The following is a 14,265-nucleotide window of genomic DNA, read 5'->3' on the forward strand; positions in this document are numbered from 1 at the left end:
AATCACTGCGTTGATTCTCTGAGTTAAACACAAACACTGTTGCAAAGAATCGATGGCTTTAATCTGGTTTGAAGAGATCTGGTTTGTTCCATCACGCTCACTCTCTGTCTCTCCGTGTGTTGGGACGATCTGATGAGTTGGACTCAATCTTTTCTCTAAAACGTTGACTTTCTCATCTTCATTTCAACTAAGTCTTGGTCTTTTTCCCTCCAGCTCTTAAACTTGATCTGTCAGGCAAAAAGACAGTCGCCTTTCATTAAACTTACACTGACCAGGCTCTTGTTGCCCAGTTTTCTTCTTCCACATTGAAATGAGGCAAATATAAAATAAATACTGACAAAAGTCACTGCTCTGAAAAGCTGCAGCTAATAATGTCTGTGTTGTGAGTCATGCTGATGTTGTGTGTTTGTAGACTAATTGTTTTTTTATCTACCAGGAGAATTCTTCTTCCTCTGCAGGTTTTAGATGAACACAGACATCTGTGAACATGATAAGAACAGATAAAGACCAAATGTAATTCATAGAATTATTGTCAGTCATAGATTAAATCCAGTCCAGATCAACAACAGAACTAAACTGTTCAGTGCTCATGTGTGGGTTTCTTTGAGGCTTGACAGGTTAACCAGGTTTAAATGTTCCACTTCTATTGGTCGATCCGTTTAAGTTGTATATCCCTCATGCATTTTGCTTTGCGGTGAATATTATGTGACACATTATCTTATTCCCATCCTGCAGGTGGCGGTACAGGCAGCCAGCAGACCATTCTCCATGAGGAGCAGTGGAAGATGCCGGCTCTGCCAGCACTGCTGCTGTCGATATACGTCACTGTCCTGCTGCTGACCATGGCGCCGCGCTCCTTCAACCAGGCCAACACCCTTTCTGCCGTCAGGATGGGTGAGTGAATGTCAGTCAGGAGGAAACTGGTCCTTCAAAAACCTCCAGAGGTCGTTAGCAAGAATTCTTATACTTGTGACGGAGATTTGAGGTTGAGGCCCAGACTATTTACAGACTGGTGGTGTTGCTCCTCATTTCTTACCATCTAACACCAAACACATCATATCTGATAGATCATCAGTACTTTACTAATACTAATGCTTTACATTCATTTATTTAATGTTAATAGATTCTTTAGGGTTAGGGTTAATTGGAATTATGTAGTAAACAAAAAAGTGTGAAATAACCCTAAATATGATTCATATTTTCTCCTCAGAGTCCTCAGAGCAGCTACCCTTTGCTTTGATTACTGCTTTGGACACTGTTGACATTCTCTGGATGAGCTTCATAAGGTCGTCACCTGAAATGGTTTTCCAACAGTCTTGAAGGAGTTCCCAGAGATGCTGAGCACTTGTTGGCCCTTTGCCTTCACTCTGCGGTCCATCTCATCTTAAACCATCTGGACTGGGTTTAGGTCAGGGGACTGTGGAGGCCAGGTCATCTGGTGCAGCACTCCATCACTCTCCTTCTTGGTCAAATAGCCCTCACACAGCCTGGAAGTGTGTTTGGGGACATTGTCCTGTTGAAAAATAAATGATGGTCCAACTAAACACAAACCGGATGGGATAGCATGTCACTGCAGGATGCTGTGGTAGCCATGCTGGTTCAGTGTGCCTTCGATTTTGAATAAATCCCCCCACACACACACACACACACACCATCACACCTCCTCCTCCATGCTTCAGTTGGAACCATGCATGTAGAGACCATCCATTCACCTTTTCTGCGTCGCACAAAGACACAGTGGTTGGAACCAATGATCTCGAATTTGGACTCATCAGACCAAAGCACAGATTTCCACTGGTCTAATGTCCATTCCTTGTGTTTCTTGGCCCAAACAAATCTCTTCTGCTTGTTGCTTTTCCTTAGTGGTAGTTTTCTAGCAGCTGTTTGACCATAAAGGCCTGATTGGTGCAGTATCCTCTGAACAGTTGATGTAGAGATGTGTCTGCTACTAGAACTCTGTGACATTGATCTGGGCTCTAATCTGAGGTGCTGTTAACTTGTTATTTCTGAGGCTGGTGACTCAGATGAACTTATCCTCAACATCAGAGGTGACTCTTGGTCTTCCTTTCCTGGGGCGGTCCTCATGTCAGTCAGTTTCATCATAGCGCTTGATGTTTGTTTGTTTTTTTTGTCAAATAGGGCTGTACCAACCTGACTGATGGTCCCAACCCCATTAAGAAGGCAAGAAATTCCACAAAGTAACCCTGACAAGGCACACCTGTGAAGTGAAAACCATTTCAGGTGACTACATCATGAAGCTCATTGAGAAAAGTCCAAGATTTTGCAGCGCTGTCAACAAAGCAAAGGGTGGCTACTTTGAGGACTCTGATATGATATGAATCATATTTAGTTATTTCAGACTTGTTTGTGTACTACATAATTCCATATGTGTTCATTCATAGTTTTGATGTCTTCAGTGAGAATAAATATATATATATATAAGAGCTGCGAGTTGAATTTAAAAGACTTTCAGAACACCGACGACTTGTTGTTTGTCCTTTTATTAAAAGATGACTTGGACTGGAGGAATGAAAGAAGATGATGTTTGAGTGTGAACTCTTCTGGATGTGTGTCCTCTGATAGTGATGGTCATTATTTCCCCAGAATCCTTCAGTCACAGCGGATGAATCCTCCTGCTGCTCTCATTCCTCTTGATTCTCTGCTTCTTCATCTGGATTCCTCCTTCCTTTCTTGTCTTTTTACGAGTCCCTCTGTTTGCCTGTCGCTGCTCGCTCTGCGTTTCCAGGTTGAATCGTTTGTGAAGTAACTGGATCAGGAAGCACTTCTGCTATCAGTGACAGACCAGGAAGATCAACTCTAACCAGAGACTTCGCTTTAAAAGTTAAGCTCGGTTTCATCTCTCAGCGTCGATGGCCTCCAGTTCAAATTCCTGTTGCTTTTATCTCGTGGGACTTGGACAGGCACTTGCATGCATGCTGCCATGGCAACCGGGTGTCCTGCTGATGTGTAATGGATCACCTTTCTCTCTTCCATTAAACCCAGCCGGCTGCTGCACACAAACACACTCACCCTTAAATAAAGAGTTAAATCTGACAGCACATGGATTTGATCTAAAACTCTTTGTGCACACAGTCGAAGACGTTTTGTGGCATTCATCGATTTGTTCTTGGGTCAAATCAAAACTGCTTTAGTGGATATCCATGTCTTTTATTTTGACGGTTTCCTGATCAGACTGCTGCTGCTGTTGGCGTCTGTTTACAGATGATCTTCAGTTCTTTGTTCTGCACAGACAGCTTTAATTTCACTGCTCTGATCACTCGGCTACTGACCATCATCCACCTGCACTTTGATCTGTGATCTCTACAGCAGCCGACCAGATGATGCTACAATCTGTAGAAGCCAGAGTATGCCAGCCATGACGTTGGCGTGAGGCACGTACAAGTTCACGGTCATTTCACTCTTGATACATCTGAACTTTTCCGTGAACAAGAACGTACAGAACGTTTTTGTGGGCACGCACCCTTCGTACATGAGACCTCAGGTCTCTAGAGTCCAGGTTAAACGGGTCCAGGTGTGAACACTGATCTGGTCTCTAGAGTCCAGGTTAAACAGGTCCAGGTGTGAACACTGATCTGGTCTCTAGAGTCCAGGTTAAACAGGTCCAGGTGTGAACACTGATCTGGTCTCTAGTGTCCAGGTTAAACAGGTCCAGGTGTGAACACTGATCTGGTCTCTAGTGTCCAGGTTAAACAGGTCCAGATGTGAACACTGATCTGGTCTCTAGAGTCCAGGTTAAACAGGTCCAGATGTGAACACTGATCTGGTCTCTAGTGTCCAGGTTAAACAGGAGATAAATCAGATGTTAACATGTGAGAGTCTTTCCATCTTGTTCCAACATCTGGATCATGTCTCCAAGTCAACCAGCAGCTGTTGATGGTTCTGATCCAGCGGTAGGTAGAGATCCATTAGAGACAGCAGCTGGTACAATATTCTACTGACCACATGATGGCGCTGCTGATTTACAGACACACAAACTGAGATCAGATCTCAAGTGCTGGCTGGGGACGCATGTGGAGACACATTTATATTAAGACCAGGTGGAGACACAGGGACTTAGAGATGGACAGGTGAGACCAGGTGAGATCAGGTGAGATCAGTTCTGTTGTCCTCCATACATTAATATTCTGGAGCATTTTGTGTTAGTCTGGCATAAATGTGTTTCATCGTGTACCACATGATGCTCATTGAGCTTCCACACTGGATTTCATTAGGCTGCATGGCTGTTCCTGTTATTGTATCCACCCTCTGCATGGATTGAAAACTGCATTTTAGATCCAGAGATCAGATCCAGAGATCAGATCCAGAGATCATATCATTTGTCCAGCAGCAGAATTAAAAATCAAGTCAGGAAAACATGAATACTGCAGCAAAAGATTTTAACAATTCAGCAGCATGGTGTCCTACAGCTGCTGCTAAAAACGGCCATGAATTATTTGTGTTGGTGCGATCAGTCATTCTGAAGGAATCATTAGCTCATGTTCATCATTAAATATCTCTAAACTACAGAGGAGCTGCTGTGTAAGAGGTAGTTTGTCACTGCAGGACCGCTGTAGGATTTATCCTTTAAAATGAACTCAAAGAACATTTGTCATAGTTTGACTAAACGTGTCAGTTTACACAGTTAGTATGTAATAACGCAATCCTAGTGAAGCTCTGTGAGCCTAATGCTAATACCAGCATGCTAACACGTTCACCATGTCCAACATTTGCTAATTAGCTGGAGCTGAGGGTGTTGATCCTCAGAGGAACATGAACCAACCTTCATCTAATGATTGTTGAGGCTTTTCACTGTGTCCTGAAGAACAGGGAGCCACGTCACAACATCCAAACTGAAGTTTGTTTCATCAGGGAAGAAGATAAATCATTCTACACTGTAAAAACATGAGCTAACTCAAGTTTACAGTCAGAGGCATCTTGTTTGCCTTTGAAAGGACTCGTTGTTGAACCGCAGCTTCCAGATGAACCATCCAGCCATCGTCTCCAGGTGGAGGTGGACACAGATTTAGTTCAGTCTCAGTCTTTACAGCGACTGGTGAAGTCACTCAGAGGAAAAGCTCTGATCGCATCTAGGAAAAATCTTCCCACCTCCCTCCACATGCACTGTTAGCTCCAGAGGGGCCCCTCAGGACGAAGGCTTTCTAGAGGCTGTTCATGACTCTGTTCCATGTTTAATGTCTGAATATTTCTACTCTGCGTAGTTCAGTTTTTATTGGTCTTGATTGATTTATTTTCTTGTTTTCTGAGACTGGACCTCAGGACCTCATGCACCGTGTTTAAGGAATCTCAATTAAGACCTTCTTCATACTGAAAGAAATCCAACAGCAGCCTGGCCGTCTGCTCTCTGTTACCAGACTAGCTTTTTGAATCACTATGCTAAGCTAACCAGCTGAGATACCGATCATCTCATCTTTCAAGGTGTAAAACAGTCTGCAGGGCCGGTTGTTGTCCAAAGGGAAGACATTTCAGAGGTTCAGCTCCTCCAGGAAGATTGACAGAACATCAGATAAGTGGAAATGAACCACCTGCCCCTCTTTGTGTTCCCCTAAACTACAAAAACCCTGTAACAGCCTTTTTTGAGGAAGAACGCGATAAATCGCCTCCTCGTTGGCCCCGGGAGGTTTTAATTATTAAAGAAACACAAATCAAACCCAGAACAAACTCCAGCAGCAGCTTGTTACTGGATCTCAGCAGCACTTTCACTTTGATTCTTAGTCTCGTTGTGTCTTTGCAGCTCAACGGCCACTAAAACTAGAGAATGAGGAGGGATAAGTTAAATCATGTCATGGTTCAGGATCAAGTCCGGAGCTCAGACTCTTCCTTTTATTCATCGTCTGTGTGTGAAGAAGACAAAACACCTCTGAGCTCATCTGGATTCAGATCAGGATTCAGCAACAGACAATATTTACCTGCTTCAGTGACAAAGGGAAACACTTCCCACATAATAAACTACCTGATCTCACTGTTGTGCATTTCTATCTGCTGTCTACTGAGCGTGCTCAGTATGCAGAGCAGATGAGTCAGCAGGGAGGGCTCAGCACAGATAAACATGGCAGGTGGTACAGTACAGGCCTCTCGCTGTCTTGCTGCTGCTGCTGCTGCTGCTGCTGCTGCTGCTGCTGGATGTGTACATGAATCAATATATATTTACACATCACATCCTGAAGATGCTTTGAGCTGCCACTGCTGGCGCCCAATTAAATGACGAGAGCTCAGAGTGGTGGATTCATGAACTCCTGACCGTCGTGTTGAAGCAATAGATTGACTTCATCCTCCATAGAGCTACACAGTAACATCCTCACACCTCCTCATCATCTTATTCATATTCCTCTTTGTGTTTCCTTCTGAGAAAAGCTGTTCTGTTTAGATCTGGGTCCAGTGACCTCCATGGGGTCATCTGGGGTCACCATGCTTCATTTCCTCTCCTCTTCCTCCCACTCCCTCCAGCGGCCATTTTGGACGACCAGTCATTGTGCGGCCGTGGCGAGCGTCTGGCGCTGGCTCTGGCGAGGGAGAACATCAACAGTCTGATGGAGGACTCCTCCCAGGCCAGGGTGGAGGTGGACGTCTACGAGCTGCAGAAGGACTCCCAGTACGACACCACAGACACCAGTGAGTCCTCATGTTGCTAATCTGTCCTTCCAGACATTTGAAGCTAATCTGCTCTTAGCTTTCTGTGTGAGGAGGCCGGGCAGAGCAATAAAGCAGGAGCCTTTATTTAACGAGGCCGTTCAGTAGAGAAACAGGTGCAAATAATAAAGCTGCTCTTTACATGTGCAGAGGTTCAGCACATCAGTAAACAGATGAAGTTAAATCAGCAGCAGAAAGAGCCTTTAATCTGCAGCAAAACTGGAGCGTGGTCCCACCTTCTATTCAGCACACGTTTTAATATTAATATGGTTTCATTTAAACATTACATGTAGAGGTTACCATGGTTACCACATGGTAACCTTTACCAATCATCTAATAAATCAACATCAGGTGAGGAGTTGCCAGAAGGGACAGAAAGATGGAGGCAAAAAAAAACATTGATTATGAACCGCCACCAGCACAACACACACATCCAGACCGGATCAGAACCACACAGACCAGAACCACATGGATCTACAGATCAGAACCACATGGATCTACAAATCAGAACCACACAGACCAGAACCACACAGATCAGAAACACACAGATCAGAACCACATGGATCTACAGATCAGAACCACACAGATCAGAACCACATGGATCTACAAATCAGAACCACACAGACCAGAACCACACAGATCTACAAATCAGAACCACACAGATCAGAACCACACAGATCTACAGATCAGAACCACACAGATCAGAACCACACAGATCAGAACCACATGGATCTACAGATCAGAACCACACAGATCAGAACCACACAGATCTACAGATCAGAACCACACAGATCAGAACCACACAGATCAGAGCCACACAGATCTACAGATCAGAACCACACAGATCTACAGATCAGAACCACACAGATCAGAACCACACAGATCAGAACCACACAGATCAGAGCCACACAGATCTACAGATCAGAACCACACAGATCAGAACCACATGGATCAGAACCACACAGATCTACAGATCAGAACCACAGAGATCAGAACCGCACGGATCAGAACCACACAGATCAGAACCACACAGATCTACAGATCAGAACCACACAGATCAGAACCACACAGATCAGAACCACATGGATCTACAGATCAGAACCACACAGATCAGAACCACACAGCTTGCCACCAGTTTGATTTCTGCCTTTAGGGATGGATGACATCTTTATGGAGCATTAAAACCATGAATGAGTTTGTTTTTATGTTTTCTTTGTTACGAGCATCCTTCTGCAGATCCACACTAGTAACCCTGCTAAAGATGCTAAGCTAACAGTCCTATTAAAGCCTGTGTGTCTGTGGCAGAGAACAAACATCATGTCCAGCTTCACTCAACTTAATGTTCCTGTTTCTTCTCAGTGTGTCAGATCCTGCCGAAGGGCGTGGTCTCTGTGATTGGCCCCGCCTCCAGCCCCGCCTCCGGGTCCACCATCAGTCACATTTGTGGAGAAAAGGAGGTGAGTCACAACTGGCCCAGAGCTGACCAATCACACGCTGAAGAGAAACAGCATCAAGGATCAGACATTAGTCTGTAGCTTCACGTCAGCGACGTCCGTTAAACATAATCCTGAACAAGTCTGAACAAACCACAACGCTCTTATGTTGTTAAGATGTTGAAGAAAGAAAGGTAACCTTCCAGCTACCTAAATTATTATTATTATAATTCTCCCAGATGTTCATGATCGTGTGTTTCAGTTTGATTCTCAGGCTGCAGCTGATGAATTGATTTTCGAGGGTTTAACTTGTCTTTATGAATCTACATCCTCTTCCTCCTCCTCCTCTTCCTCCTCTTCCTCCTCCTCCTCCTCCTCTGTGACTCCTCTGTGACTCCTCTGATATTATTGGATTCTCAGCTTGGCTTTGAGATAAGCTTGAGGATCAGAGTGAAGCCCAGCAGAGCTAATTACAGTTTACCGTTTAACCCTCTGATCACTCAGGACATTGGTCCTCTGAACCGACTCCTCCTCGTCTCTCAGCTGAAACAGAGACGCTGTCAGTCACAGGAGTTTTGTTGTGAATCTCTTCTAGTATCTCTGGTGATCTCAGGCTTTGCTCTGTTTTCAAAGACTGGATTATCGGCGTCAGACTCTGATTAAAGTTTTCATTTCTGTTATCTGAGCTCTCTGTGAAGCCTTCATGGTTTGATGATTCTAGATGTCATCGTACTGTCTCCCGCTTTCTTCTTTCATTTCCTTCCTTTTCATTTCGTTCTTTTATTTTTCTTTGCACCACTCTCTAGCTCTGTCCTCAGCCATCTCCTCTTTTCATTTCTGGAGCAGTACCACTGTGTACAAATACACCAAGTATAAATCATTCACCATCATTTCCTCGGCTCTAATCCTCCCTCTTCCCTCTTCCCACAGATCCCTCATGTGAAGATTGGTCCGGAGGAAACCCCCAAGCTGCCGTACCTCCGCTTCGCCTCGGTCACGCTCTACCCGAGCAATGAGGACCTGAGCCTGGCCATCGGATCCATCCTGCATTCCTTCGGCTACCCCACGGCCAGCCTCATCTGTGCCAAAGCAGAATGTGAGTCTGAGGATGTCTGGATGACTGTTGGTCCTGGACTGAGTGAGTGAGTGAGTGAGTGAGTGAGTGAGTCATCTGTGACTTCAGGTGACTTTGATGAAGATGCTTCAATGTGAGGTATACGCTGATGACAACAAACTGTTCTGTCGGTACCACATCAACTCCAACCTTCAGAGGCCTGCACCCTATCAGTCCTCTGAAGGTTTCCTCTGGTATCATCACATGCACTAGGGGCCCTTAGGACTGACAAACTTAAAACTACAGCAATGACAGTAGGAAACTTCCTCGTTGCCTATTTTCCCCAACAGACTCTGGATGCCTTTGATTTGTTGATGCTTCACTGCTGAAGGAGCTAAACAATTGGGTTCAAACCAACTTTGATTTGTCGTACACTGCACAGAAGCAAGGGTCAGGGTTAGGGACAAGGTCTGGCTCAGGTTCAGTTTCAGGTTCAGGTTCAGGGTCAGGGTCAGGGTCAGGGTCAGGGTCAGGCTTCAGTTTGTAGCTTCACATCAGTGGTGTTAAATGAATAAAAAAGAGAAGTGTGATTATTTTGAGTTAACTATAGAAGTCATGTGTTTTAATCTATTGGCAGATAGAAATAAATGATCCAGTAGACGACATGACCTCATCAAATAGTTTTTCAGCCCAGGTACATTTCAAACAAATATTATATGATATTAAAAAGTGTGATTAATGTGTGTTAATGCACGTTAACACATGTGTTTTAATGGAGATTAAATGTTTTAATCTAATGAATCTAAAGCCTGGAACTGAATCTCATTAAGAGACAAGAGAAAACTCCTCTTGCTTCTCTTCCAGTCTGTTCTGAATCTCCTCCTCTGCCTTTCATTCCTTCCTCTATCCATCTCCACACGTCTGGCTCGCTGTATAAAGCATCTCTCCGTCTCTAGCTCTAGCCTCGACCCGTTAAAGGCCCATGCTGTTGTCGTGGTCGGTGTCGTTGACCATGATGAACACTTTATGGCAGCTATTAGTCGTCTTCTGTCAGGGACGGACGAGGTAATGAGACGAAGGGTGACCGGTTGTAAATGTTAAAGCCAAGATGATGCAAGTCTAGCAGCCTCGGAAATATTTTAATAATGAGACCCATTTAATCTGAGTAGTGAACATCATGACAGCTTGAATCTTGTGTTCACATCTGGATCTTTCAGCTGTTTCTCCGTGAACATGGACATTCATATAGTGGAATTGTTAGACTGCAGTGTTTTCCACTGCGGTCATGTAATACATTACATGCAACGTGTGCACGCTGTGTTTCCTGTGAATTATTGAATCTAATGCAGAAAGTAAACCACAAACAGCATCAAGAGAAGTAAATCCATTCTTGTCTGTATGGACTTGTGGGAGCAGAATTAATGGACTTTCAGCATAATCACCTTTATCCCAGTCTGTTTACGGCCTCTTTTCAGGCCTGGAAGTTTTCAATGCAGCAGCAGCTATTTGTCTCTCTAATGACTCTGTGTCCCATCAATTTCTGGAGTCAGAGGAATCATTTTTACAAGAAAACCAGCCGAACTCAGAGACCAGCATGATCTCAATAGTCCTGAACCTACCCCTAACCCTACACCTACTTTTGATGAATGACTTTGTTGCTACTCACTGCAACTGAACCTTTGTAGGGTTGTCACAAACTTTTCTTTCCCGCCATTTAGGTCTGTTGCGATTGGAGGAGCTGGTCCGCCGCTTCGTCATCTCCAGGGAGACGCTGTCAGTGAGGATGCTGGATGACTCCCTGGACCCCACCCCCTTGCTAAAGGAGATCAGAGACGATAAAGTGGCCACCATCATCATCGACGCCAACGCCTCCATCTCCTACCACATCCTCAGGAAGGTCAGACCTTCTCTCAGCAGCTGCTGATGTTGACTCCAGAACAAGTTCCTTCACAAAATGTTTGAGGACAGAGGACACTGATCAGACATCCACGCTACAGTCCTTCATGTCGAGGAACACATTCATCACAGCCAGAGGATAAAAACAATAATAATAATAATTTAACTTAGATTTAGACTAAAACTACTGGTCCAGAAACAAATTATCATACTTTCCTAAAATGCTGGATAAAATCTTACTGGGTAGCGCTTGAAGTTTGAAAAGAGGCTGTAGGTTGATCTATTTAAACTAGTGCTGTCAAACATAATAGAAATAATAATAATCTTTATTTGTATAGCACTTTTCAAATCAACAGTTCATCTTCAAAGTCCTAAAAGATGGTTCTCTCTACAAGAACTGAATCGTCTGTATTTACTGAGGATGTGAACTGAGTCATGAACTAAACATGCAGCTGAGATGTTGAGATGAATAATACAAACTCGAAAACTTACCCTTCCAGGTTCTTTTAAAACAAACATGATTGATCTGAGTCAGCTGTGGAAGTCATGAGATTAATCATGATTAAATATGTGAATCTATCAAATGAGAAGATACGCAGCCTCTAACCACCGGTCATGGCACATTCCAGGCACATTTAAAACAGACAGATGGAAAAGTCTGATTAATTTGAGTTAACTATCAAATCATGAGATTAGTAGAACACTGACTCGTTGTTTTTAGTGTTTCTTCCTCGTTGGTGTTTGTAGATCATCAGACACCAGCTGTAGCATCTAATCCACCAGCTGTTGGCCTGAGAAGTTTAGACTAGCTGAAGAGACCCCAGCCGTCTGCAGGCTGTTCACTGTCAACATGTCAGATTATAGATTCGACATCATGATGAAAAATGTCAAACAAACCGAACCAAGCGACTCTCTGACAGATCTGTTCTCTCTCCAGTGTGTTCATAGTAAAAAGCTTTTCATGCCTCTACGTCCTAACGTCCTGACAATCAGAACTCAGGAATCGGCTGAAATGTTTTAGTCAGATTTAGATTAAACCAACATGTCTGGACCTAAAAATACTCAGCTTTTCTTTTCTGTTATTTCCACCTTAAACTTTTCCATCTCTGGCAGCTTGTGTAGTTCTATAACCACCATGCTTGTCTAAATTATCTGGGACTTCAGACGTGTACTTCCTGTCTCATTGCACTCTTTTTCTATTCTTCTTCTTCTTCTTCTTCTTCTTTGGTGGTGACCTGCAGGCGAACGAGCTGGGGATGACGTCAGCCTTCTACAAGTACATCCTCACCACTATGGTAAGTGGTAAGAACTTCAACGCTCAACCTCCTCCTCAGACATATTCATTTATTAAAATCCACTTCTTTTCTTTTCTCATTCCATAAAGGAGACGGTTCTTTCCTTTCCTTTCTTTTCCTTTTGTTTGTTTTCCTTTCTTCCTCCCTATTTCACTTTTATGTCTTTCAGTTCCTTTGACTTTTTTCACTTCTGTCCTTAGCTGTTTTCCTTTCATTGTTTTGTTGATCATAGTTGAAGGGGTTCCCCAGGTATCAGCGTTGGGCCCACTGTTATTCACCCTGAACATTCCTATTATCATATTGTAGTAAAGTTTTACGCTGATGATGCCATATTTTACATCTTTAGATGATCACTCCCCTAACCCTGTAGTACTTCCCTGTCTACCAATCCATTTCTTTTATTTTATTTTCCAGATTTCATTCTCTTCCTTTATTTTAATCCTACTTTACATTTGTTTACTTGTCATTTTATCTCTTTTTTTGAGCATCACATTTTCCTTCTCTTTTCAAAGTTCATCTTTTCTTTTTATTCCCTTTTAATTTAAATCCTTCCCCAAACTAATTCTCTCCCCTACATCCTTCCCTTTCTCTTTAAATTAAAAAGTTTCTTTAGGTTCCTGTTTTATTTTGAAATAACCTTCTCCCATCTACCTGTATTTTCCTCTCTTTTGTTTCCTTTTCCAAACGTCCTGAACTCTCCAGGTTCTCTTTCACCTCACCCCCTGCCTTCATATATCTCCCCTTTACCCGTAACTCCCCTCTCCGACTCTCCCCTTCTCATCAAAGATTCATGCTGGTACGTTTGTCATCATTATAATTTCACTGTTGGGTGTCGTGTCCTTGTAGGAAGAGTCTTTCCTGGATAATAACCCGTCTCAATCTCCTTGACTTTAAATGTCGCCGCTGCGTGACAGTTTTAACGGAGCTGTTAAGAACCAAGGACCAATCCGTCACTCTCTTCCCCCCAAACAGACCAAGAGGAAAATGATTTCTCCACATACTCTGTGACCTCCTTTGACCTTTACCTCTGCTTCAGACTTCAGGCTGTTTTATTTTGAAAAGATTCTTGCCCCTGTGTCATTCTCTTGGTTGAATGAGTGAATGAATGAATGAATGAATGAATGAATTTTATTGTCATTATACATAGTGCAAGTTGTGTTTGACTGCTCTCTAATTTCTAACCAAAGGCAAAGACAAGCCAACCAGGTAAAATGAAATCAGAATAAATTAGTGAATGTACATTGTTCCCTTAAAACTAAATAACTCTGAGGAAGAATGAACAGCAGAGGTTTCAGTGGAAGTGTACCAGCTGGCAGACATGGAGAGAGTTGTTTTATTATTACCTCTCAGAAATGCCATTACAATAGAAACCCTCCTGTTTGTTGGAACAATGTTTGTCTCATTGGGTCGATATGTAATACCCCGTAGACCGGATTCTACTTTCAGTTACACATGGCCATTTAAATTATTTTTTTTTTTACCAAATACTGGTTAATAATCAGGGTGGCACGGTGTTGTGGTGGTCAGCACTGATGCCTCACAGCCAGAAGGTTCTGGGTTCTAATCCAGGCCGACTGGTTCCTTTCTGTGTGTAGTTTGCATGTTCTCCCTGTGTCCGCGTGGGTTCTCTCCAGGTTCTCCAGCTTCCTCCCACCGTCCAAAGACATGCTGGTTAGGTTCATTGGTGATTCTAAATTGGCCGTAGGTGTGAGTGTCTCTAGGTGTTAGCCCTGTGATAGACTGGAGACCTGTCCAGGGTGGACCCCCCCTCTAGACCAATGACAGCTGGGATAGGCTCCAGACCCCCATGAACCTTCACAGGACAAGCACTTACAGAAAATGAATGAATGGATGAATGAGTAATAAACCCACAAAATGTATGACAGAGAGACAACAAATAAATAAATAAATGACCAGAATTAAACTCCAGTGTGATGGT

General features: G+C 43.4%; 1 protein-coding gene across 4 annotated transcripts in view; it reads left to right on the forward strand.

Annotated features, from left to right (window-relative positions):
* Positions 1-357: 357 nt before the first annotated feature.
* The window catches only part of LOC311501475 (glutamate receptor ionotropic, kainate 5-like), a gene marked incomplete at its 3' end in the record, with an annotated part of 32,481 nt that continues 18,573 nt past the window's right edge, over positions 358-14,265 (forward strand). For all 4 annotated transcript variants that reach the window (XM_084563317.1, XM_084563318.1, XM_084563319.1 and 1 more), the window contains exons 1-6: positions 358-894; positions 6,466-6,630; positions 8,008-8,105; positions 9,012-9,177; positions 10,854-11,032; positions 12,273-12,326. In XM_084563317.1, the coding sequence (XP_084419443.1) occupies positions 786-894; positions 6,466-6,630; positions 8,008-8,105; positions 9,012-9,177; positions 10,854-11,032; positions 12,273-12,326 (771 nt within the window). In that variant the 5' untranslated portion in view covers positions 358-785. The remainder of the gene's footprint in view (positions 895-6,465; positions 6,631-8,007; positions 8,106-9,011; positions 9,178-10,853; positions 11,033-12,272; positions 12,327-14,265) is intronic.

The sequence above is a fragment of the Chelon labrosus genome (genome assembly GCF_963514085.1).
Source record: "Chelon labrosus genome assembly, chromosome: 16".
NCBI classification, from domain to species: domain Eukaryota; kingdom Metazoa; phylum Chordata; class Actinopteri; order Mugiliformes; family Mugilidae; genus Chelon; species Chelon labrosus.